The following is a 27,100-nucleotide window of genomic DNA, read 5'->3' on the forward strand; positions in this document are numbered from 1 at the left end:
AAGGGAAAAATCTATAGTCCACTCAATAAACAGAAAAAGCTAAGTGGAAAAAACTTATATAACTATTTCCTGCTGAGGTAAAGTTACCCAAACTGTTGAGAAAAATGATAATTTTTCATTTTGGCTTCCACACAAATTGAACCAAAATGAAATGATGTGCCAATTATCAACATTTAGAGGTGATAATAGATGGATTTGTTTAGAGCAGAGCCTCCTGTTCATGTCATGCTAACCAGCTGCTGGCTATGCGTGAAACTGATCTTGGGGCGCTTTTTTGCAACTTCCTTTGAACGAAAAATTAATCAAACGAAAAAATGATCAAATCATTTATTGACTGATTCAGAAAGGGAAACAAAATGACTTTTATCAGTATGAAATTGGTCTTGGTGGTTAAAAATGTGTGAAACACCCATTGTGGCATCATCTTATCTATTATTTTTCAGACTGAGGCCATGAAAGATTCTGATTGCACCACACAAGGAATACATGATCTTCTTCTTCTGGTCATGATTTTCCTGATGGTATTTTCTGATCGTTTGGCTCATTATGACAGACAACGCAGAGCTTCTGCCGGCGCTGGGTGTATTCCGTCTTTGTGTGGATCCTTTTGTTAGAGAGTGGCCTGGTGTAAACGGTAAGGCTTTCCTGCTGATTCATCCTGCAGTCAAATAGTCTCTGCGGAGTTTCTGCCAGGCCCGACCCTTTGAACATTAGAGGAAATGGAGCCTCTAAACCTGCCAGGGTGCTGCCTGTCAAGCTGTGGAGACCCAATTTAAGAATTCAGATATGTTATTCATAAGGTTCTGGATTCCCCAATTCTCTCCAGAGTTTGAGAAAATTGGATGCAAGCAGAGTAAGACTCCCTGTGTTTCCATGTTATGTTTTAAGTTTCAGTGGCATTCGTTAATTTTGAATGTGTGAATTTCTGCTACTGACTTAAGTCCCCCTTATGTTTCCATTCACACAGACTCATCAAGTAAAGTTGGCTTTAGTTACCTGTGTTTGTAGCTGTGTGGCTGATGGCAAGTATGTTTGATAAGAATCTGGGCATTTGAGTAGCTCTGAGACGGATAACACTGGCAATAATAAATAATATTACATGCTCACACTTGCACACAGACATAACCACACTCATAGAATAATTATCAGCGTAATTAGCTTTCCCAGCAATTCAAAATCTTCGTCAGTCTTCTGTGAGTATTAGCTTCTTAATTTCCCCTCAAAGCTCTCTGATTATTGTTTATTCTCCCAGACTACATTACCATGCAGCTCTCAGGCTATGCAACAGGAAGATTACAACAGTTTTCAAAATTTTTTTGGAGAAAATAATCTGTTTTTTACATGGAAATGATGGCTGTGACGCGCTTTAAAGCACATTACGCCTCGATAGTAGCTGGAAACCTCAAATTGAGTCCTGATTCTTTCTGAAAGCATTTGACCCTTGGCAAAGAAATGTTCAAATCAGTCATGCTGCCGAGCAAGTCTCAACTGTGTGGAGTTTGGAGTTTTTACTCATGCCTGCGAGAGTGTGTTTGTCTTCCAACATGATCCGCCGACATGCAGTTTAGATGTACTGGAGGCTCTAAATTGGCCACTGATGCGATTCTTTACCATGAAATAAGCAGCAAACTAAATTAAAGTTTGATCAAAAAAAGTCTTTTGATGGCAGTGCTGTCAGCATAAACAAAGACTACTGCCTCGTGTCATCATCTGCTGGCTGAAATATTGGATTCAAACCAGTATTGGAAATACCTACATCCATCATCTTTCTCCAGCTGAGGCCCAGGAACTTAAAACCAGGCATCAAAATCTGTCATGTGAGACCCTAACATTTGAGTTATTTTATCAAAAAGGAAAGAATAATTGAATAATTGCATATTTTAAAGCAACATTGTTCCATATCGCAGAGCACTGAAGCATTCATATTAATACACAACGTGCTCCTCCAGCTCTGTCTCAACAAACACTGCTGCTTAGCTCCACCAGCCTCTCTCTCGGGTAAAGAATAAGCAGAAATGCCAGCACCGACAGCCAAGGGCCAAACCGCAACAATTAAAGAAAGGCCAAATACTAACAAATGTAAGACATTAATTATTTAGACATGGAGGCAAAAGACAATTTAGAATTTTAGGGTTTACTGCCATCACCAAGCTTATTAGAATGCAGTATTTAAAATAACTCATCTCAAAAGAAATAAATAACCCCTGAAACTCAATTACATTACATTAAAATGGGGGTGAAAACAGTGTTCCATTATAATAAATTATTCTTCCAACTTTAACAATGTGATGGTTTAATATTTTACTGTGACCTTGATGAGCAGAGAGACAGTCTGGTCACACGAAGAGCCTCTCAGTGGTGACCTGGAGTTTTTATGAGACAGGCTAATTTCCCCTGTCAATCTTAGCGCCCAATCAGCTATGGGATAGAAGGAAAGCAGGAAAACGTGTCTACTCTCTTTGCTTCAAACCATTTCCACTGATCCCATCTGCATTCATTACCTATCAATATTTATGCCTTAGCAAACAGCATCCTCAGTCCAGTGTTGAATAAGACATGCCTGGGTATTGATCCTCAGGATGAACGGGTGCTCCTACTTTAACTGAATAAAGAAACTGATGGCCTCGGGTTAATGGGCTCATTCATGTTAATGCACGAAGACGCAGAGCGCATTTAAAATACAACAGTCGCTAAATTAACATGTCAGTTTGACTCATTTTCGTTCTTTTTAACTGGTACACGCTTCTCTGACTAATTCAGACTGGCAAAACAGAAGTTATCAGTTAGTGTCACCTTGGTGAAATTCCAAAATGATAAATTGATATATTGGTTAAAGGCTGAACAAAGATAAGGGTCAAATTAATGGATTGGTGAGTAGTTTCTCTTCCTCTTCTTCAGTTTGTTGCTTAGTGATGGTGGCTAAACGTGGCAACTATGTGGGAAAGTCTTACAGTTTGAATGAAGCAAGAATCTATTTTATCCTCCATACTCTAGCTCTCATTTCTTTCACTGCACGTTACTGTAAAAGATTGAGCCTGGCTGTGAGAAACTTGCAAGCAACAGGTTTCACTTTGAATTCTGTTGGTAAAGTCAGTGTTGCTTTGTTACGAAGAGAATGAAAAATCCAGGGAGGATGGAGGGAGTGGAGAGTCTGGCTTAAAACCACTCAAAGCTTACCTTACCAAGGATATTAGAAAAATTACTATTCACAATACCTCTCTAGTGTGTAGTCGGAGCTTAGCAACTGTAACTAAGCACAGCAGGTCTGCCAACCTTTGGATTTCAACAAATGACATTTAAAGAGTTTTTATTTTTCAACCTTTCCAAACCCAAAAAAGCACAAGTGTCAGGACTGGATTAAACCGTGTGACTATTTGCTCTTATGTAGCTGTCCTACTAGCTAGCATACAATATCTTTAGTGTCATTTGCTGTTAGATCTTGACCAACCCTGAGCTGTGTCCTGAATAGTTATGAGCAGTTTATGAGGTTGTGCCACATGTGTGTAAAATGTGCTCTGTTCTCTCATTATGAATGTTTGTACAGATCTTGCTGCTGTTGCTAAAAGTAGTCGGAACTTAACTCAGTTTTAACTCAGGTCAAAGCTCAGATTATAAATTGGGCATTTTTCATTCATTTTCAAGTTACAGTGTTGGTGCAAAAATGTCCGAAGCTTGGTTTTCAGACTTTGCTGTGTGTGTAAGGAAACCCAGTTATTTTCTCCCATTTGGACTCAAATTTGTTTGGGCAGCAGGGTAGCATTAGTCAGAGCTTGAAAGCAAATGTTCCATTGCCAAAACATTGCAAGAGTTGGCAAGCCTAATCATACTGGGATCAACTAGCACTATGCTCCAATACATGAACATTTCTTTTTCCATATGTCTATGTGTTCTATATGCATCAGTTGCTTTTAAGGATGCTAATTTAGTCATCATGTGCGAAATTAATACCTCTCTGAAATACTCTCTCATATACAATGACAGCATGAATAGTCTCTGATTCCAAGTGATATAACTATTGGCTCGAACAATGAAGACGTAAAGTGAAACTTCCATAATCTTTTAAGAGGTTCAATTTTAATTTAGAATTGTTTGTGCAAATAAGTAAATATGGGATTAGTGTTGGGGTGGAGAGGGAGCAAAAGGAAACAATTCTTGGAAAAGGAGCAATTTGTTAATTTGTTTATTCCAAAGTAGAGACCTGGTGACAGAGGAAAAGCTGGTCAGAACTGGTAGGTTATTTCATGCTTTTAAATTACAGATATTTGTTTGAAGGAAAATCAACAGCAAGTTTAGTTTAGTCACTAGCTGCAGACGCACATTCTTTGAATTGTAAATTGAATAATTTTCCTGGGACATTTTGCACCTGTTGGCAGATAGAACTGCACTGTGAAAGTGAGTCTTATAAGGAAACAATCTAAACTTCAACATTCTATGGCTATCTCACTGTGAAACATTTATCTACATTTATTCAATGACTACAAAAGGGGAAAAAACTTGTTTACAGACAACTGTCTGGAAATAACAGAACGTCAGAAGTATTTTTCAGCTAACTCAAAAAGCTAGCTTTAATTATCATAACTAGCAAGCAAGCTGCAGCTGAACAAATCCGCCAGCAGCAATATTTGAAGCACTATTTTCAGCTTATTGGAAATGAGAGGCCTTTGTTATGTGATTTACACATTTTTGTGCATAGTTTCTTGCCTCCCTGTCTGCTTTCTTCCATTCATAAAAAGAGCAGCTCCAAAACCAAGGCCCTATGACCACCCCTCACACCACCGACAGTGAAGTCCTTCAGAGGGCTACTCCTTCAAATGGAGTTGTAGTTCTCGAAACTATTTTATCAGTCAGTCTGACTTCCATGGGAGTTTTTATGCAAACTAAATGTAGCAAAACTGTGCGTGAAGGCAAAAATACAAACAGTAGTGTCAATAAAAGCAGCATTAAAAACATACTTTCCAACGCCTCATACTGTCCTACCCACAGCTCCAAACAACCCCCAGTTCCCACTTTAACAACTGAGCTGAGCAATGCATATATATATATAGATATATATGTAGTTATTTTATGTACATTTGAAGTAAAATTCTTATGACTTTTATTATAACAATAACGAGACATCATTTCCTGTGCCACCCCAATAAGAGTGATTTTCTCAGCCTAGCCGCCCCTATAAAGATCTCTCTCTGGCTCCACCACCATCCCTAAGCTTTGTGATGTTATGGCTGAACACCCTTGCAGCACAGGAATCTAATGGACAACTTAAACACACCCAAGTATTTGCAGTTTGTTTAGTTTAGTTGGAGAATGGTGGATTTGAAGCCTCGAGTTGGGCATGTGGGTGTTGCTATCTTGTTCTTTTCTGGAGCTGGAAGACACTGTATTTGGTCAAGAAAGTGGAGCTTGAAACAGATCATTTAAAGCTTATGAAACAAATGCATTTGAGGACAAAAAAAGATTGAATCATACAACTGTTTTCAGGAGGACCACCAGCACACTGATCAGAAGGAAAGAATCAAGTGAACTACTTTAAGAAAAAAAACGTGTTGACTTAGCTGATAGCTAACTAAGTGAGTCTATTTGAGTCAGAGCAGAAGACAACAACTATTTTTTCCATAGTTGGGGAAAAACACAGGTGTGTTATTAAAAATAACTGCATTCCATTTCGGTGAGCTGGCAGACACTGAGTGAAAACGAGCCATTATGGACAGAATTTGTGTCATCTATGTTTTTCCTGCAATGGCAACCTATCTGTTGCTTATGTGTCTGTACTTATGTACATTGTATGGTTTATTTATTGTAAACAGCTCTCTCTTAAAAAAAAGATGGGACTGCTGATTTTTTTATAAGATTAAAAAACTAATAAATAATTATAGAAACAAATTAAATCTCAGAGAATACTGGTATATTGTGTTTGTGGGCATGCGTGACTGCAGTTTTGTGACTTTGTACTTACAGCTATCCTCTTCTTCAGAAATGAGCTTGACCACATAACAGGCATAGATAAACCCCAGCAGCTAGAGACAAAAGGAGAATAAAAAACAGATAGATTTTAATTAGTTTTTCTCCCTGTGCAACGTACAGAGAGACAAAAGTAGGAAAACACAGACAAATAGTCAGAGCAGAAAGGGGAAACAGGTGCTGATGTATGTGGAGCAGAACAGCAGTGTGGTATTTTTGCTCCAAAATAGAGCACTTGAATCACACATACACTAAACGGTATCTTCAATGACAGCCACAAGGTTACTCCAGATTTTCATGGTTGAGCTGTACTGACACTAAATGCACATCTTTATATCTTCCAAGTTTATAAAGAAAAAGAAAGGCTCCAACCTTCACCCCAGACGTACGTCTGTTTAGTAAGATTGTGATTACCGAAATTGAATTTTCAGCAGGGTCTGTTGTTTTTGTGTTTCCACGTTGAGGTCGATAGCTCCGTATTTGTAACTATAATCCACATCGGTACTCTTAGGTCGGCCTTTGCTGAGTCTTGCTTGTAACCAAAAAGATCTGCTTCACATTTCATTGCCTCATGCATCCATACACAATACTGGCAAAAATATCAGTTAAACGAAACAAAAACGACAGAAGTTTAGTACTTCTATGTGCTCTATTACAGACAAAAGGTAGTATTAAACGTGTGTCTGTTTCTGTGTAATAATTAGACAGTGATAACACAGTCAACACCAACAGAACACCTTTGCTCTCTGATCTGCTCGCTTATTGGCTTTCTGTTTCCAAGGCAACTGATAGTAGGTGGCTGATTGGAGCAAAGATGCAGGAAGGTGCAGTCGATGTAAGGGTGGCATTTTAGTGACCTTATTACCCTGCAATGATGAGGAAAGAGAGATATGAAAGAGAAAAAATGTGGAAAGAGAAGATACAGACAGACAGAGGTGTTTGTATGAGGTATTATTACACTGAATAAAGAGGATTTAGTGGTCAAATCAGGCTTTAAGTGTTGGGAGAAATGACATTGACCTGGCTGGTATTCTATTGACTACATGTACAAGTGCTAACCCACACACACATGCACCCACACATAAACGCAGTTCAAACTGCAGCCAGTAGCAAGAAAGCACATTTGAGATTCAGCGTATATCTCAAGGTCTTGACCTCATTTAGTCTAAATAATGTTCAGCTCCCAAAGCTCCTCTCTCCTCCCTCAGTTTCTCCCGCACTGTTTCCTTCCAGCTTCCTGCTTCTCTGCCTTTGTCTCTTGCCCCTACAACCCGTTCCCCTCCCCTGTCTTTCCTTCCAGCTTTTCCTTATTTCTCCACACGCTCCACTCTTTCTCATACAAGGAAACAAGTGAAAGATAAGTGTTGGGGCTGTGTGGGTGATGCATTTACTCAAAGCTGAGCCAAATGCTGGAAGTAGACAATGATGCCGATTTCAGCACGGAGATCAACAGGAATGTGAGAATCAATGAGTTTTATACGGCCGATATGCCTTGAAAAAAGACCACTGATCAAAGATGCTGATAACCTTTAGTGGTTACAACATCTCAGCTGTCACTGCCATTGGCAGCAGTTTGTAATTTGAAAGAATAAGATGGCCTCGGCCTTCAGGCAGCCTCTCCTACATGGCTGAAGTGACATTTTTTATTTGTATTCACCTGAAGGAGACTTAACATTACAAAGTCAAAATGTTGTTTAAGAGACTTTGAAGGGTTTGGAGAGACACTCGGAGCCCATTCTTCTGCAGGCTCATTGCCTCGGAAAATGACTTTCGGGTGCAGTTTAGTTAGCGCCACTGAACACGGTGCAGAGTGTCATGCTGGCCTTGCAGTACAGAACGCTTGATCAGATGTGACAGAGCAAATTTCCCCGCACATCAATATCCTGTTAATATTCCTGAGGCTCAGTATTCCATTTTGGTGTTGCTACATGTAAACATAATATCCTGTTTACAATAAATGTGATCTTATCTCCCTTCAAAGTGTGGAAATCCAAATATCATAGCTGGAGTGCACCAATACTATCTGTTACTTGTAACTACTTGTTATGTATGTTGCTTATCTTATTTTCATTGTTGCAAGTCTGAGAACATTTGGTGCTTGCAGTTATATCTGAACTATTCTGCTCAAGAACCCTGCAAAGTTAAGTATTTACAGGGGATTTTTTGAAAATTGTTAGCCATTTGGGATTTTCTATATTTCTTCATAAATATAACAGGAATTGGCAGGAATTTTTCAGTCAATGAGATAACAATCCCTGTTCTCTTCAAACAACACGAATCCATCGGCTCTTCACCATACATGTTTACAGAAGTGTATCTAGGCAATTTCTGATTCACCTCAGAGTTGCTTATCAGTAGAGAGATGTTTGTAAGCTTGAGGTATCCTTTACATTTTTTTTCAATAAAAGAAAAATGTGTGCCGGAAAGGTTTGCAAATACGGTTTTGGAGATCATTCAGAGTGTGAGCCTGATCCGGGCCGGCAGAAGTTACAAAACGACAAAGATCAGCTGACAAAACGAACCAGGGTAACATCTGAGCAACTACAAGGCTCTGTCACATCCGCCAGTGTTAATGTTAATGAGTCCTGAACACTGAACAACAATGGCAGGCCTGAAAGGGCTGCAAGGAGAAATTCCCTTCTCACCAAAGAGAACATTGCTGCCCATCTTCAGTTTCTTGAATATTATCAAAAGACTGTTGGACTTATGAGATCAAAGTAGAATTTCTTGGTATAGATGACAGGTGTTTAGGGAAAGGAAACCCCTCCAGCAGTCCAGCATTAAGAACCTTTTGTCATCAGTGAAACATGGTGGTGGTGGAATCATGATGTGGAACTGTTTTGCTGCATCTGGACCCGAATGACTTCCAGTACAATCATTGAACAAATCCTGACTTGCACCAGAAAATTTTAGAAGAAAATGTGAGGATATCTGTCTGTGACTGAACTGTAGGAATAAGCGATTAAAGAATCATAAAGTTACTGTTTTGGAATGGAAAGTCAAAGTCCTGAGTTGAAACTGTTTTTCCTGCTCACAGATATGTTATAGTGGATCATTTTCCTCAATAAATGAATGAGCAACATAACGAGTTTTGGAATAATGTTTGAGATCATTATTGCGCAGAACACAGAAACTTTTAAAGACTCTCTGTCGTATTTGAGACTTTGTCAGACCAACATGTTCCCAAATACGTTCCTAATCTAAATTTTGATCAAATGCTTTAAGCAACCATCCACGTCTCTTGACTCAAAATCAAAACTAACAATGGCACTGTCTTTGAAGGTAACTTAATTCCTTTGCATTTCATTCTGTTGTACTGCACTCCCATTGCCTTTTTAAGCATTCAGATTATTAAACAGTTACCCAGAGAAATGAGAAACCTGATATAAGATTGCACTAGTTTCTGCTTGCGGGAGACTTTGCTCAGAGAAGTTATTCATTAATTAGTTATTATGATACCAATTATATGAACGGATATTAATCAAGTAATTTGTATTGCTTTCATCTTTGGCTTATTAACTGAGCTTATCTTCTTTCACTTAAGCTGACCTATCAAGCAAACACACATCACCCCCAAATTATTCAAGTTTCTCTCCTTAAACAAAATATTCGACTCTCAGCACTTTTACTTTGATGTGACGCTCCAATTTGGCTTCTTCTCAAGATGTACCACTACCTGTGCTTTATAACACATATTTACATATTTTCTAGCCTTCCTTCTCTTCATCCTCTCTGCTTTTCAGCTTCTGTTTGCATTCATGTCAACTAAAATCAACCAAGCTGCCCTCTAGTTTCTCAAACAGTGGCTCGTTTTTTTTTCCTTTTGTGTCTGGACTAAAGTTACCTGGTTACTACCGAACAAGAAAAGATTGTCCAGTGTGACGAGTGGAAATGGAAATGTCACCACTTCAGCATGATCGCAGACAGGATGCCTGCCCTGATCAGCCTGACAAGCAATGACGTGTTCACCTCACAGCTGCGTGTGCCTCACTCACTGTATCTCACTGTGGTTTTATGTGAAACACAATTTCCAGCAGAATGGATGACAGTTTTTTTTTAAACATACTGTAGAGCAGATGCTTGTTGCCATGGCAAATACAGAAAATTTACTTAGTTAACCAAGGGGCAACACCCTAAGCTACAGGGAGATGATGATAAACTGTATAATGCACACATGCCTGTTGTCTGTTTTGGTTGACTGTAACATTTTCACCTTCAGAGCTTGAACAGAACGGTCTGAAATAATGTTTGCACTGATAATGACGGCAAAATTAGCTTCTGTTAAACCCCCTAGTCGCACACGGTCTGCTCAATTTTACACTGTAACACTGACAGCAATTTGCAGCCACGTTGTCAATGTTAGCCTCATAAGTTCATCAACAGCTTCTGGGTAATTTATTTCACGGCTCGGCATTTATAACAGATTAGTCAGCATTAACAGTAATTAAATGAAATCATTAAATGAAATGAAATGGGATGTTGCAATGCTGTTACCTGGAAAGACAAAACAATTATTTTCTTGCATTATATCTTCCTGTAAGCAGGTACTGCCAACAATACAGTGCAGTGTCTTTATTGGCCAGCCAGTGACCTGATCAGGAATCAACAAAAAGTAATAACAAGACTACACCGTACATGTTTGGGCTGTTTGTGTACAGGAAGGTAACGCTGAGTGAATTACAAGCATTCCAAAAGGATTTTTCAGGACATTATGTTGTCTTGTTTGGACCCAGAACAACACAGTGAAACAATGGCAACGCAGCCACCCGCTGGTACTGACAAACTAAATCCCAACAGGATAACAAAATGCCCAACGGGAGAGCCCTGTTGGATATAAAACAGTCAGTACACAGTTTGGATAGACTGGTCAACAAATGAATTGTCCAATCTCTCTCTTCAGCTATTATCAAAGGAAAAAAAAGGAATTTTTTTATGATAGTCATCTCCTGCATTCAGAGAAATGGAGATCCTTAAAGTACAAACGGGCTACATAACTGTATTGTTGACAACATCAAGAAATAAGCTAAACCGTTATTAGCCCATTCTGAGTTTTTAATCTATTTGTCAATTTGAATTAATTTCAGGACAGATTTTATAATTGAGAGGGTTTGTTCATTTAATCACTATTATGTTTCCTCTTGTCATCGTAGTTATTCCCCACTTATCTTATTTAGAAAAAGGAATTTAATAAATTTTGGCATTCAGATCTTAGCCAGGAGCTTTCTGTGTGGAGTTTGTATGTTCTCTTGGTGCCAGCTTGGGTTTCCCCCAGGTATTTGAGCTTCCACCCACCATCCAAAGACATGCATGTTAGGTTAATTGGTGGTTCTACGGTGACCATTAGAGTGAATGTGTGCGTGTGTATACTATACAGGATAAAGAAGTTATAAAAAATGGATGGATGGTATAAAAGTATATATTTTTGGTCTGATTGTTTATTAGGATATGTTTTTAGCCTCGTACGAGGTACATCTTTGTACCAGGAAAACCAAAGTAAAGATATATGTACATTCAGAGATTTACTGGATCGGGTGCTTGATCAAACAACAGCAGACATGGAAAAAATGCCAAATGATCCTCATTCCAAAGAGCCCAAGTACAGAATATTTACTGTTAGAACATTTTGATCATCAGGCCCATCGTTAGACTACATTTCTGTACCAGAACATAAAAGCCCATTTTTGTCCCTTGGGATGCAGAATTTCTCTTTCAAAGCTTGACTAGAAGGTAGAGAAATGCACAGACTTTCAAAGTACTGGGCTTGTACCCTATTACAGTAAAGCTAGAGAAATGCACAGACTTTCAAAGCACTGGGCTTGTACCCTATTACAGTAAAGCTGGAGCAACAAAGTATCTGTAGCTTTTTGTAACCATCCCTGCACCTTGATTCCTTAGATGGCAAGTCGGGCAGTTTAATTTATGACTGAATCCTGAGTTTAAAAAAAGGCTACCAACACCTCACATAAACTACACGATGGTGCAATGAGAAGAGAAATTACCAGGATTTCTCCTCTGAGCCCCAAGATTGCCTGTTCAAAAAAATCTATCTATGAAGCACATTACAAACAAGTGCTGCCGACCAAAGTGCTGTGCATAAAAAAAGTAATAAAGGCAGCACCAATACTAAGATAAGAGACAACAGCATTAATGCAATTGGAGTAAATGTGAAAAAATAAACAAAGCAAAAAATGCAACCCCCATAAGGAATAAAGAGCCAAAGAATTTTAAAATTACACTTAAAAACAGAAAGTGTTGAAACCTGCTGAACGCGCACCAGCATCAAACACAAGACAACTAAAAGTAGATGAACCGCTGATCTGAGCGATTCAGAGGGCAGTTTTAAGAGGTCTGAAAGACACAAAGGAGCTAGCTCATTAAGTATAAACAGTAAAAACCTAAAAAAAAAGTTAATGAGAATCTAAAACCATTTAAGCCGGGTATTGTTTTTAACATACCAAACTGCGATGTAACCAGCTTCAGTGAAGTAGTAATGCTAGATATTTTCGTTTTCTTGCAACGAAAAGTTCTAATAAAAGCCTTACAGATGATACTATTCAAGTTTAAGAGTCCCATTAAAGTGTGGAGACACTGCACATCTTTAGTGTGCAATGTTGGCAATGAGATCCCATTAAGCCCAAAAATTGACTAAATCACCACATTTTCCAACAATAATCAAGTCCCAAATGCTCACTTGGCAGAGACACTAAGAGCACCTGGAAGTTTTGAAAGCTGCAAAGGGAGAAATTAGCTGAATGTCAAACAGCTGGTGTTCAGTAAGGGAGGAAAATCTGCTGGGTGTGTTCTGCATAGCCTTAGACCATAAAAAAACAAAAAAGAAATCTAGTGTTAGCATCATGGGATGAGACCTTTTAGAAAAGTAAGGACAGATGCCAGGGGAGGGCATCTATAGGCCAGTCACCCCAAGGCGCAGTTTGTCCTCCAGCAGAGAGGAATGTGAGGTTGTATTTTGCCCAAAACAACTGCAGCGAGAAAACTGCTGACGGCTTTGCATTTTCTCCCTGAAAGTCTGTAGAACTTGGGGGGAAAAAAACCCAAAAACCTGAATCAGCTCACAGGATTTCACAGCACAAAGTAATTTAGATCCTTAATGAATTCTGTCCTATTTCCTGTTTCTTTAGCCTTTCTCAGTGTTTATGTTGAATCTTATTTGTAGAGTTTGAGTCTGTTCGCCTGCTCCACCGATCAGCTACAGCATCATTGCCACCTGCTCTGACCTGCAGAGTGACAAACTCCACAAGATCTCTGAGGGTGTCCGAATAATTACCAAACAGAGATGCAAAACACTGACAGACACTCACTTTACATGTGCTCTAATCTGGGCTTCTGCTCTACTTTTTGCTCGTTGCTGGCATATTAATGCATGAGTGCCCTGCATTAGAAACTGCTGGCCCTCCCTACATTCATAAGGAGACACAGCATCGAAAGCGTATTCAGTTGCAGGTAATCTCAGAGATTTTCCTCCATGCTCTTTTATTGACAATCAGCAGTGTTGTTTTTAAAAGTCACAGCCTTATAAACAATTCCATTTTCACACAGAAGGAAGGTTTTGTCAGGTATCTAGTCCTGAAAAAGTGTTTTGCCAGTCATGGGCCAACAGCATGTACTTTGACAATCTAGAGCTTTTAGGATCCGTTTGCTTGGAATTATTTCTTTGACACTAAATCAGCACCTGTGTAAATCTAATACAAACCATCTCTGTGTTGTGGAAACCTCACACACCTCCTATGATCTATGGCGCCTCCCTTAGGTGGGCAGGGCCCCAAGGTCAAGTCAAACAGCTGGTGGCTCTGTGTGTAGCACCTGCAAGCTCTAAAAGTTGTGAGTCGATGAGTCAGTGAGGGTTTGGCATCCGTGATCTCTTGTTAATTCACAAGCTGCCCTTCTTTAAACCACCTTTCAGTATCCACTGCGTATCGACCAAGCCCCACAAGACCTGTGGTGCTGTCATCAAATCATCTTAACTCAGCTTTAAGAAATGCCTAATATATCCCACTCATTCACACTTACCACTGTAACCAGATAATCAGTGGCATTCACCTCAACTGTCAGTGGTTTTATTGTTGTGGTCGACAGTTCTAACCGCGCTTTGTGTTGAATGTATTACCCTGTGTTGGAAAAAGCATTCGTCTGCAGTGAAAGAATCCATTACAGCTGTGTCATCTTCCTGCAGATAAATTGCGCCATGATGAAGGTGTCACAACCAGGGGATTACATCTGCTGATGATGCCTAGCTAAACTCAAACCTGCCATGTTCTCTGTGAATTATGTGATGAAAATATTTTGCCATCAAAGGGCTGCACTGAAAAATGACACGAATCCCAAAATCAAGAATCACATCTAATCAACTCTCATCTAAAAAAAAAAAAAACACAAACAAGCAAAAAAAATAAAAAAATGGCTCGACGCCTGTGCCAAACAACCCACAGCTCAAAGATCACATCAGATGAAATTAGGGAAAAGCCAGCATCAGGCCTGCTCACCCTCAGAGGATGCTGGCTTTCATCTGGAGTCTCTGCCCTTGTATGCAACAGTTTTTCCGCCGCCTCTGATGCTTGCTTTTGTTTAATTGATTCAGGAGTTTCAGTGCTACCTTGAAACAAACAAACATGAGAGGTTTAACTTATTCAGCAAATATGGGATTAGCGCTGTGGAGCGTAGCGGTTGCTTTGCTTGACTGACATTCAATTCTCCAACATTGTTCTTCCTCTTTCCTCTCTCTTCCCTGATCTTTGGATGACAACAGCTATGATAAGCAGGCTGGTCTGCTGCCATGGGTACGATTTGACCCAAACATGTCAATATTTTCTGAAGCCAGAGACGACAAAGGTACAGCCAAATCAGCACAAAAAAATGAAAACAGAATCAACTGTTTGCATGCCAGTGACTTTGTATGGTAGCTGGTGGGGAAGGAGAAATTTGACATGCTCCATCATTAATTCCAATATCTTTTAAATGTGTTAACAGTCATGTTTTGATTCAATTTCAGAACGATCACTCGAGAATACCGATATCATCATAAGTATCTGAATACTGTGGAGGCATTCAGTGGGGCCTTTTTAGAGGAAAACAACAAAATGACAAGGATGAGGTGTATGAGCTACACCACAATGGACAGGTTCGAGGATATTACTGGTTTCTTTCAATTGCAATTCAAATAGGGTTTTCGGTGCCGCAGGACACAATATGGCGACACACAAAAATGGCAGCTGTGGCTCTGGAGGTGGAGCGGTCCTCTGCCAAGTGGAGGGTCAGTGAGATTGATTCCTGGCTTCCCCAGTCCACATGCCGAAGTGGCCTAGGGCAAGATGCTGAGTCCCACACTGCCCCTGATGCATTCATCAGGGTTTGTATGGAGGGTGTGTATAAAAAACAGCACTACAAAGACTGTAACAAGCTGCTTCGACTGAGAAGAGCTGTATGAATGCGTGTGTGAATGAGAGAATCTGGCTCACAGTGTAAAAAGCGCTTTGAGTGGTCAACAAGAGTAGAGAAGTGCTGTCTAATAATAACAACTGATGTATCAGGGTTATTTTCTGGTAAATGTATTCCTTCAATCCCAGTCTTTTTCTCATAATATCTCATCCCACCCAGGTTTCACATTTAACCATTTATCATTCTTTGTTTCAAACCAACAACTTCCCGAAAACATAAGCAAATATCGGAAATACTTTGGAGCACAGTGCATTTAAAAATGCGAGTTGATACTGTGTAGCGATAAAATGGCTGTGACTCGTGCGCAGTTGTGTCGCTCCTAAAAGGTGTTCCATACAAACTAGTCTAAAAGGCTAATGATTATTTTTGTCACCCGTAATCAAAATCCACAAGGTTACTCAGCTGTGTGCAAGTTTTCTTCTCAACCAAAAACAACAGTGGGTGATTCCACTGATTAGTTTCCCCACTTTAGTTAATCACTGTAATTATTTGCCGGCATGCACTTGACACCGCCGAGCCAGCAGAATGAGTTGTCTTAGATGTCTTTTTGTTGTTGTTGTGAAATCGAATTTAATTACCCCTTAGCCTTTGCTATAAGCAGGTATTAAAAAAGACTAAAGACATACCTGCTATGCCACAGCAATGGCCTGTATTTCTATAAGAGCTCTCTACATTACCCTGACATTAACCCATGCTGTGTCAAAGCAAATATTATATTATATCTATTATTATAATATTTCCACTAAATAATACCATACTATGTTGCTGCAACAGTCATGCAGCAAACTAATCAACCAGTGCAGCAACGTTATAAGTGAGTACATTAGTGAACAATAGAATATATATGAGATATTTAAGCCTTGGGGCACTGCCAGAAGAATCCTAAAACAAGTTGGGCCATCATTATATAAACATTAACGCTTGTCGTGGAAATAAAGAACAATTCAAGAGATTTGATGTGCAGTCAGTGGTGGTACAGTACGTCGTACAGAATATGTAACTCTGTAAACCAGAGACAAAATGAGACGGTCAGTGAGCCAGTCAGATAGGAAAACTAGTCCATCACATGCCCAAAAGACCACCCAGCCAAAGGAAATCATGCTCTGTGTGAGAACTTGACAGCTGCTGTGCCTCAGTGGCTACCCCCCCCCCCCCCCCCCCCACTGCACACATATGTCATCATTTGCAATTTTTGTTTTCATCTCCTCCCTACCCACAAAAGGTTTAGAAAAAATCTTAAATGTGTCCAGTCATAAATACCTTTTCTTTTTTTCTTTTTTTTTTACTGCTTAGTATCAGAAAAGGCAGCCAACCGGTCATTTAGTTTACGGTGCAACCCAATAAAATACTAACCTCCCACTTAGTCCAGTACCTTAAACCAGTCAGCCAGTGAACCCAATCAGACTGTTGAGTTTGTGCTCAGGGAGCATGACAGTGCTTCAACACACCAATTACAGTGAGACAGTGGTACAGCTGTTTGGTAGCTTGGCACTCAGCCACACTATAAGTAGCACCATCGATTGACAGAGAGACGCAGTGAGTCCACAATGAGAGGGGACAGTAGCGCATAAGGGATAAAGATGCAGGAGAAAAATAAAAAGAGACAGACATTCACTCTTTATGCAGGCGTAATGATGTGTACAGTCACATTAAAACACTGGCTTCTTTACTGTGTCTGTATTTGTCTGTATGTGAGCACTCAGAGCCGCACCACAGAGGAGACCGATGTAAAAAGAGGCAGGTCTCTCTCATTGCCGCTCTTTGTTTCTCTGTTCTGTCGTCTGATCCGTCTAATTATCACGGTTTGACAGTGCAGGAGAGGAGGAAATGCAGGGAGAGGGTAAGGAACAGGCTAAAGAAGACGGAGAGAGGGAGAGGGTTTTGCAACAATGAAATAAGACGGAGAGACATACACACACAGGAAACTGAGATAGATGGGGACTGTTTAAAGCAGCTTATCCAGGCCATTCCATGTTAATAAGAGTATGAAGTTAATAACTTAATGGAGCCTAGATACTTTATTTTACTCTGAAAGAGGTGAAAAGGTTGCATCACTATTCACATATCCTGAAACCACTGCAGCAGACAAAGAAGCTGACATGGTTGTATATTATACACATAGAAAACATTGAATTTAATGTACTAGTAACTGTATAGTTTGTCAAACCAATAGTTCATTGCAAAGCAACAGCCCAGAGTTTAAATACTAGGAAATTTACAGGTAAAAAAAACCCAAATCAAAACATTTTAAATCCAGTTTTTCTAATCAGCGGCTGTATTCCACAGGATCAGAACCTGAATATTAATTGTCAATAGTTTTCCTCTGTAAGAAAAGTGAAAGCAATCATGAGGTAATAACATGTCAACGTTGGAGTCAATTATTGTTCTAGGTTACATCTTGTGCTCTCAAAAAAGTTCATTGCTGCTGTTCTTTTCAGTTCAGTGCTGGAGCTACGGCGCTAAGGAGCACCACGCTTCGACTTGTTTAAGAAGCCTGCTTCTGTCTGATGTTATCCAAGCTACTAACCTCATCTATACATTTCAGATATGTTGAGCTGTGCTTATGCATGGACAGGAGCGCCATCTTGTGAGGAACGCTCTCCCATTACCTCCATTTAAGACTATCATTGCCCAGTTCCAATTTGTTTTGTCTGGCTAAAAACAATCAAGTCTAGTGGAGAAGAGAAGGGATGGAGAGAGCGAAAAAGACAAAGAAGCTGGACCTTATTGGAAGTAACTGAATCACACTGCTGAATACATCCATTCATCCATCCATTTTCTATAACTGCTTAATCCAATTCAGGGTTGTGGTAGGTGAGGTGGGGGCTGGAGCCTATTCCAGCTGCCATTAGGCAAGAGGCAGGGTGGACCCTGAACGGGTCACCAGTCCTTCACACACAGGGGCACAAGGGGACAAACAACCATGTTCACTTACACTCCCTCCAAAGTTCAATTCAGAAGCAACAATTAGCCTGACATGCATGTTTTTGAATGGTGGAAGGAAGCCGGAAATACCCAGAGAGAACCGACATGTGCACAGGGAGAACATGCAATGACAATATTGATAGTAAAAATGTGTTTTAATATTGAAACTCAATAAAAATCTGTTTTAAACATGTTTAACACTTAGCTATGATGATGAAACTGAACTGAGACGTGATTTCGGAGGTTGATTCTATAGCTTAGAAACATTATCCTGAAGTCAGACTTCAGGATCTGTGACTTGAAAGGACAGCCTCGGAGCAAGCGAGAGCACAGTATGGTAAAAACAAGCCAACGCGTGACGTCAACTTTGCGTTCTCTTTTTGCAAAATTGGAACTAGTTTGTCGAGATCAAACAGAAAAAGTAAGGTAAGAGTGACTATGCGATTTCTGTCTTTAAATGCTGGAACATTTAATTTCTTTAACTTGTTTTTACAATGAGATGAGTCACTTTCTCCTTGTAGCTTCTGGGTCTGACATGAGTCACACCTGAGCTATGTCTTTTGAATAGCTACAGCCGATAGACATTATGTACATATTTCATACTCTTTGGTGGCTTGCCAAAGCTTGACATTTGCACAGTGGAAGGCTATTTTCAATCCAGTCTCTCATGCTTTTGCTCTTCACCTGCGCTAATCAAGTAATTTGCCATCATGGGTTTTGCCATTTACTCATGTCACTAGTTTGCTTCAAATAATGCAAATACTCACAGCCAGGAGTATCTGTAGAGAGGAATGAGCCACTTCGATGAACTGAAAATCCATCAGACAGCCAGATATAGATATATATCTGTGGTCCTCTGGTGCCCAGGAGGGAGGAGGGGTGATGGGTGTCACCCTGCACCCTGGGCCGTTCTCCATCCACCAAGAGCGATGCATGGACAGGTTGAACGTCAGGACAAGGTCAGAGTCCTGGCAAGACAGACAGACATGGAGAGAAAGGGAGATAAACGGTGAGTTGAATTACATCCTCAAACGGAGGACAGATCAGGTACATGGCAGAGGGAGGATGAATATCAAGACAGGCTCTAACCAAGGTTTAATTAAAACCAGACGGTGGAGATTTGAGCTAAAAATAGATGTGAAATTTATAATTCCAACAATGTAGGGTCACTTAAGATTAGATCTGAATCGTGCCATGCTTGAAATACAGACATCGAAAGAAGGCTGATGGGAAAAGAGGTAAGAGAAAGAAAAGAATAAAAAGGAAAAGGGTCATTTTGAGAGCTTCGTTTGACTTCAGTTTTCCTCACACACTTGGAGCTTTCAGCCTGGAAGAAACAGACTTTGTGTTATTGAGTCTTGACAGGGTTAGTGACTGCTGCTGCTTTGGTTTAAGGTAACACAGTTAAGTTTTGTTCTCGTGATTTGCAGGAAAGCCTGAAAACTCTGGGAATTAATAGACACCCTATTGTGAATGTAGCAACTTTAGTGGTATGGTTCCAAGAATATGAATAGAAATCCACCAGTTTGACCCCAAATTTGTATTATCTCCACAAATACTAAATGGTATTACTGCAGAATTTAGCTAAATCTAATAACTTTGGTGATTCAATTTTTCCAAATATGAATTTCTTTCTTTTTTTTTGTTTATATCACCACCAGCAGATCTCACCACCATCACTCGACTTAATCAACTGTTCTTTACGCCAATGATCTTCAGTGTCCACTTTTTAGCTGTACTTGTGCTTCGACACAGGTGGCAAATGTTTGGCAAGCAGACTTGCCATATCATTTTATTACATTACAGCCTTATCCCCTGCAGTTACAAAGCAGAGCATCTGCTTAAGCTCTTTTTCAATCTCAGAGCCTCAAAGATGCAGGATGAATCAGCCACGACTACCGCCTTTATTCAAATAATGCACATATTGTGTTTGCCCATGCACTGTTTTGTCTTTAGCTGAAAGGGTTTCATTTCAGTGTTCTTGAAAGGCATGGAGAAAGTCAAAAATGACTTATACCGTGAAATTAAAAATGCAACATTTTGATTTCCTTGTGTCCGTCCATCAAAACTTTTTATGTGCAAGAAAGCATTCCATTGTTGGCTTTGATGTTCATCATATGACACACAAAACCAAAGCGAGAAAGAAAGAACAGCATCAGGCTCTTAAATGCAGCAAAGTTGAAAATGAACAGGTTAATATACTGCCACGCAATTTAAATTCACTTAACCTATCGAACAGATTTAAATAGAGCCATTCTTGATCAATGCTTAATTCCATTTTGTTTCTACTCTGTATATCCATCTTATCCTCTCACCTCATCACACACGAGTCTTTTACCTCTCTCCAAACAATGCTTCCGTTCTCTTTCTGTTAACTTAAAATGCACCCCCCCCCCTTTTTTCCACCCTCTTTTTCTTCCTTGGCCTCTCTACTTCAGCATAATGAGTAAATGCCTCATTAGCACAGAACTCTGATTAATGCCATCTCCCCTTGTTTTGCTTCTCTTTTTAATGAGTAATATTTCTCAAAATTTCTTTCTTTCCCGCTCTCTACCATCACTCTCCCTATTTCCGTCTGTGCCTTGCTCCAAATTCTCCCTCTTTTCTCTATTCCTTTCTTTTTCTCACCTCTCCTGTTTCCTTCTTTTGTTTTACTGTCTTCCACTGCCCTCGCTCTCTTTTTCGCTCTGTTAAAAGGGCCACTAATTATTTCACTACGGTATCATCCATCAGTGCTTGTCTAATGAGCCTCTTTATAAACCACACACACAAACACCAACGTAATTTTCAATGAAAAGCCAAATTTGGCAAAACGTCATCAAGATCAGGGAGGATGCACTGCTGCTAATTTTGCAGGACTTTCTCGCTTTGTGAGGCATGAGAGGAAAATTGTGTCCCAGCTTCTGCAGTGAGTTCAGCCAACTTGTGGAATATGGGAACAAAAGAAGCTTAAAAAAAAACCTAAATTAATTCAGTTTTAGATAAAAAGGCAAAACAGCATGAAGTCATTAATAAAAAACAAATTTATACCATGCCTCCTTTCATGTAAAAAAGTTTCGGTTTGAAAATATTGAAATATTACCTCCATGTGTATTTACAGTCTGGGATGTACAGACTACGCCCCCTAGTATTGATTGAGGAAAATGCTTTTTTTTAATGAATAAATTAATTTCACTTCCATCATGTCTGAACCTATATTGTCCAAATACGACGGTGAATTTTTTGCAGAAATCTCTTAAAAAGTAGCGATCAGTTTGACTGTGAAGCTAGCAGTGCCAATTTCCTGGCACACCGCAAAAAGTTACCGTTACTCGTGCCAAATCGTGTGGAAACGAGGTTTTAAAGACTTAGCAAAAAAAAAAAAAAAAACGAAAAAAAAACAACAAGCTAGCCTGTTTCAATCCTAAAACAACAAAATCTCCCAGACTTAATAACCCCACTGCTGCTTAAATGGTGTCACTTCGCAAACTTTTTCATGATGTCTTGATATCTACATCTTCCGAATAAACAGAAAAAATAACAAACATCAAAGGAACCTTGCAAAACACATCATGACATTACATTTTATCCTCTCTGTATTTATCGATAAAGTGCCACAACAACTCACTACCAAAAACAAAAAGAGGGAATGTGGTATTAGGAGAAGAATATGATTATTATTATCAAACACAAAATTCCAAAAAACTCAAAACATTGAGAGTTGTAGGTACACAAAAAAATTTGAGCCAAAGCTCAAATTGCTCCTCACTCACAAAATACAAACCAATTAACTGCAGCTGTGCACAGACAGTGATGCATTGATCTAATTCAGTGGGACTTATTTTGCAATGCCGCATTTAAGCCATCAAGCCAAAAAAAAAGAAAGAAAGAAAAAAACTCATAAGATATTAATCAGTCTCGTGATGAATGAGCTGTTTAGTCTGCAACTTCCAATAAAAATATTAACCAGACTTGTGTTAGTAATTGTGTGTGTGCGATTTTCTCACGAAGACTGTTCTGCAGTCATCTTTCCTCCGCATATTTCCGCCCCTACTTGCCCTCACACACTCAATAACACACACTGTCTATAATTTCCTGTGTGCTAGTGGAGGATCATGCACTCATGCTCTCAGGTCTTTGTCTCTGACTGTGGGCTAGTGCCGCTTCAATGAACCACATCTGTTTTTCCTCTGCCTTCCTCTTCACCTCTCCCTCGCTTTATGCCGCCGGCTTTCTCCCTCCCTGTCTCCTGCTTTCTCAATTTCCCCTCAATTTCGCACCTCTGTATTTTCCTTTGTCTTCCTGTCCCAAGAGGTAAAAGAAGAAGGGGAGAAAAACACCTTTCAGGTTCATGGTCTATCATCTGACTGTCTGATGGTAAACAAGGGAGAAGTAATTCCTCTTTAATGGTACCTTGAACCAACAGACTAGTTTAAGAAAGTAAAATAAAGGCAAAGACAAATAGAAAATACTATATGTACGGAACAAAAAGTCCTGAATTAAAAGTAACAAGCGATCACCTGTGTAAGTTCAGAGCAAAAGGCCCTGCAGAGGTAAAAAAAAGAAACCTTTGCATGACAAACCAGTGGACCAAAATGTGTATCAGCTTGCGCATCACATCAGTGCTGAGGCAGAGGAACAACATCTTCTGTTTAATCTGCAGTAGATGAACAGCCTGTACAGTATACAGAGCGACGCACAGACGGATCATGGTATGTTAACTGTTTTCTTAGACAAACGGTGGAACCAGAAAATCCGAACGACCTCTAAATATCTCTCATTTTTTGGTCTTCGGCAGCCATATGGCATCACAGAGTTGCAGTTTTCTGTAAAACACAATTACTAGATTTAAGGCTATATTGTGAAAATCAGGGATGAGAAACTGCGCACGCTCTGTAGACTGTCATGTTTTATGGTAATTTATTTGGCCTTGTTTCCTGTTTCCACCTCATATCATACTTCATTTGGTGTGCATATATCATTTATGCGTGTGGCCCACTGTTTGTTTTCCAAATTATGCACCACAGTCAAAATAATCTGACTGACTGATCATCACATCCGCCAAGGATGTTAAGATATAGGTATGATTTATTTGTCTTAGTGTAAACATCCATCCATTTTCTATACCTGCTTAATCAAATTTAGGGTTGCAGGGGGGCTGGAGCTTATCCCAGGTGTTGTTGGGCAAGAGGCAGGGCACACCCTGCACAGAATGAGTTAACCTAACATGTATGTTTCTGGAGTGAGGGAGACAGCCAGAGCACCCATAGAGCACCTACATGTACACAGGGAGAACATGCAAATTCTACACAGAAAGGCCCCAGCTGGGAGATTGAACTTGGAACTCTCTTGCTGTGAGGCAACAGTGCTAACCACCACACCACTGTGCAAACCTCTGTGTAAACAGGATTACTCAAAAAGAACTTTCTACTAGAAGTGGGTAATGCCCAAACTTTGAAGTGATTAACTTCTGACGCAGATCGGGACGTGGATCATGGATTCTTCTAATTCCGCCTTTGCGGAGGGATAAAATCTCAGACTGCTCTTGTGATGATGTTGTGCTTGGCTTACATGCTCTGTGCACCATTGTGCACTTCTGTCAAAAATAGATGGAGTGTATTTTTAGCAGAGCAGAGTGGAGAGAAATGAATTGAGTCGTCTAGCGGAATCCTAAATGGGTGCTCCAGCAGCTGGAACGCAACTCGCAGTCGTCCCTGGTGGAATCCCATAGTTAAGTAAAAGAGACACTTGGAGATGACTGATGAAAAACTTGGCAACAGTTTTGGCCTGTTCCAATCAAGTCAGCAAAACTGTTGTTTTTTTTTCATACTATGAATCCTATTTTCCATTCACAGAATATGCTGACTGGATTCAGTTCAGTATCTGCGCTGATACTGGACTGGATTTAACAAAATGTGTCCATTGACTGATTCTAATCTTATTCAAGACAACAGAACTGATTGAAACCATCAATCTATCCAAATCATGGATGGAAAGTGGACTACTTTTTTCCCCCCGAAGAGTAACATCTGCTCCCTGAGCATGAACGCATACTGTACATCAGTTCGTGATGTAAGTACCTCATAAGTTGTGACTCCGAACGAAAAATAAGATGGAAGGTATCTAAAAAGCTCTGATAGTGACAGTAGACCTTTGTGTACATCCAAAATAATTCCACAAAGATCAGCTGATCATCATACCAGGTGACAGAAAATCAGGGAGGGCGCCATTTTAGCTTTGTTCTCTATAAAGTCAATCTTTAATCTATCTAACTAAACAAGTCTATTTCTGTGACACTGTCCTCTTTTCTATCACTTTTTTCCTACCTGTGCTGTCTCTCCGCCTGTAGCTCTGCGTGTGTTATTGCACACCAACACAATCAGTCACGGTGCATCTCACCACATTGTTTTTCAATGATTTCCCATGGGTGTTAGATGAGGCCTTAACCCATAGTGCTTGAAGCTCTATCAGATTGGTTGGGGGTGTTTGGGAATTGTTTGTGGGCCTGTGTGTGCAAATTTGCCAGAGGGTAAGTAGAAATGAGGTCTGTTCCAGATCTGAACCCTGACCTTAACCATACCAAACCAATTACCATTTCTAATAAAATGCCTCAACATGGCCATTGAAATCTCCTCAATCTTTGAAATTGGTGGGACAATTAATGCACTCCAGAGAATTTGCAATTTTCACGAAGGGCAGAAGTTGCTGACAGAAGCTTTTCATGGGTAATTCTTTGATTTGTAAACCCTCCAGCCCCACTTAACCCACTAAAACCCGAAGCGCCCTCCGGGCATCGATACAGGCATTCTCATATTATACATCAGATCTTGATGAGTTAAGTAATACATTGGAATCGTTGAAGCAATGGCACCCTTGTGTGAGGAAAATGAAGGAGCAAGAGGAGGTGAAGGGCGAGCAGCGACTGCAATCATACGCCAGTTTTCAATCTACTTTACATTGTGGAGTTGTGGAAAGATGCATCACAATACAGTTTTGGAAGAGTACATCAGCACAGCATAAAGGGTGAAGAGTTTGCAGACTACCTAAAACTACAGTATGCACAGCGACGCCCCTGCTTTACGTTCAACTTCTGTAAAATACCAAAGATTGAGAAGAAGAGATCGAGAGAAAGATTGTAAAACAGATTATGAGGAACCAAGGGTAGCCTTTTTCCCCTCTGACCTAACCTTTGCAACTTCAGGGAACACAGGCAGCCTAACTAATCAGTCAAGAATGAGAACATTTAAAGAAGGGAGATAATTACCAAATCCATGGAAACTTCGCTAGCTAAGGATCAACTGACTTATTCAGTTGTTGAGAACCCCAGGTTTCAGATGAAGTTAATCGTTTACAACTGAATTGTTATTTAAGTGATTCATAAGGCCAGAAAAAAACCACAAACCTCTAATACTTATAATACTAATATGGTTGTGTATAGCATGTTTGGACTGAACGTAGCAAAGCTCCCAGATTTGTGAAGCAGTTTAAGCAAGAACAACCTTATCATAACCAAATGCAATAATGGCAAAACCTACAAGCTAAGAGCTGAGGTGTTAGAAAAAGATACTATACACTAATGTTTAAAATAAATGATCTAAGGATTACCTTAGGATAAATATGAGATAAGTTTAAGATAAAGGGGTGTTGACGTGCAATCCAGTCCAAACCAAATCCTGAGGCAAGTCTGACTTCAGTAAAGTCACTCATGTCTACTATCTACTGCTGCATAAGCCGATCTGTGTTCAACCAAGTTTTTCTGTCGGAACAAGAAAAAATAAACTTTTGTCGTTTCACATGAAACTATACAGTTACAATGAATAATCAAATCAATTAATCAGCTCAGAGCTTGGAAGATAGGAATTTGCTGGTAGAAAAGTCCCTCTAGAGAGGTGTGGATGAAAAAAGGTAATTTCATGCCATGATTTCGCCAAATGCATCCATTGATCAAACACAGTCAGGGCTGATGGATTAACTCAGTGAATCAGGGTGGATATTTCAACGAGAACGCGTGTGATTAAATGTGTGGGATCCTCTCATTCATCGTCCCAATCGGCAGTACTGAATGAATACTGCGGGGAGTAAAATTAAGCAGCTATTAGCATTCAAACTGGTCCAGCTGATCTATTTTTTTTAACTTTCTTCAGGAATGAATTGGGTGGTTTGCAGTTTCATATAGTGTCGTATATCTTTAACAATTTGTCCTGCAATAAAAAGCTTCCCCTGCACTGACAACGGTGACTATTGAGGTTGATGTGGAATTGATTTGAAAGGCTCGTTTGATCTTCTTCTGTACTGTGTTAGACAAGCAATCCTATCTTCCCAAGAGGTTTTGCTGAGATAACTTTCTGTGTTTCTACTTGCGCTTTCTTATAAGTCCCTACATTCCTTCTCTTCTCTCTTTTTTTCTCTTGAAAGCAACTCTGATTCACATGTGGCTTCATCCCAAAACACATCATCTTCAATAACGCTTATCATACCTTCGGCTGTCTAAACCTCTGTGTCTCTCTCTGCCCCTGATGCCTTACTTCTCTTCCCAAATCTTTCATTTTTTTTAAAGTTCCTCTTATCTTTTTCTTTTTTTTTTAATCCCTCATTTTGCCTCCTTCCCTCTGGCCACTGCTCTCTGTCTGACTGATATAAGACACCTGAATATGGAAATCAGACTGGCATTGCTTTGAAACAGGGTGGTTTTGGTATTTGCATGTATGCAGATACGTGGCCTTTTTTCCCCCCCTTCTGACTGATATAATAAATGACAACTCCTCTAACAACTGGCATAGTAAAC

At 39.8% G+C, this 27,100-nt stretch overlaps 2 protein-coding genes across 2 annotated transcripts in view; both read right to left on the reverse strand.

Moving 5' to 3' along the window:
* Positions 1–27,100, reverse strand: part of coq8aa (coenzyme Q8A, genome duplicate a) — a 294,959-nt gene that overhangs the window by 11,446 nt on the left and 256,413 nt on the right. The gene's annotated exons all lie outside the window — the stretch shown is intronic.
* Positions 1–27,100, reverse strand: part of nkain2 (sodium/potassium transporting ATPase interacting 2) — an 83,790-nt gene that overhangs the window by 10,473 nt on the left and 46,217 nt on the right. Inside the window, exons 4-5 of the mRNA XM_072362631.1 lie at positions 19,104–19,304; positions 5,954–6,014 (exon numbers count right to left, since the gene is read on the reverse strand). Coding sequence (XP_072218732.1) covers positions 5,954–6,014; positions 19,104–19,304 — 262 coding nt within the window. The remainder of the gene's footprint in view (positions 1–5,953; positions 6,015–19,103; positions 19,305–27,100) is intronic.

The sequence above is a fragment of the Leuresthes tenuis genome, unplaced genomic scaffold (assembly GCF_036924035.1).
Source record: "Leuresthes tenuis unplaced genomic scaffold, fLeuTen1.0.hap1 SCAF_13, whole genome shotgun sequence".
NCBI lineage: Eukaryota > Metazoa > Chordata > Actinopteri > Atheriniformes > Atherinopsidae > Leuresthes > Leuresthes tenuis.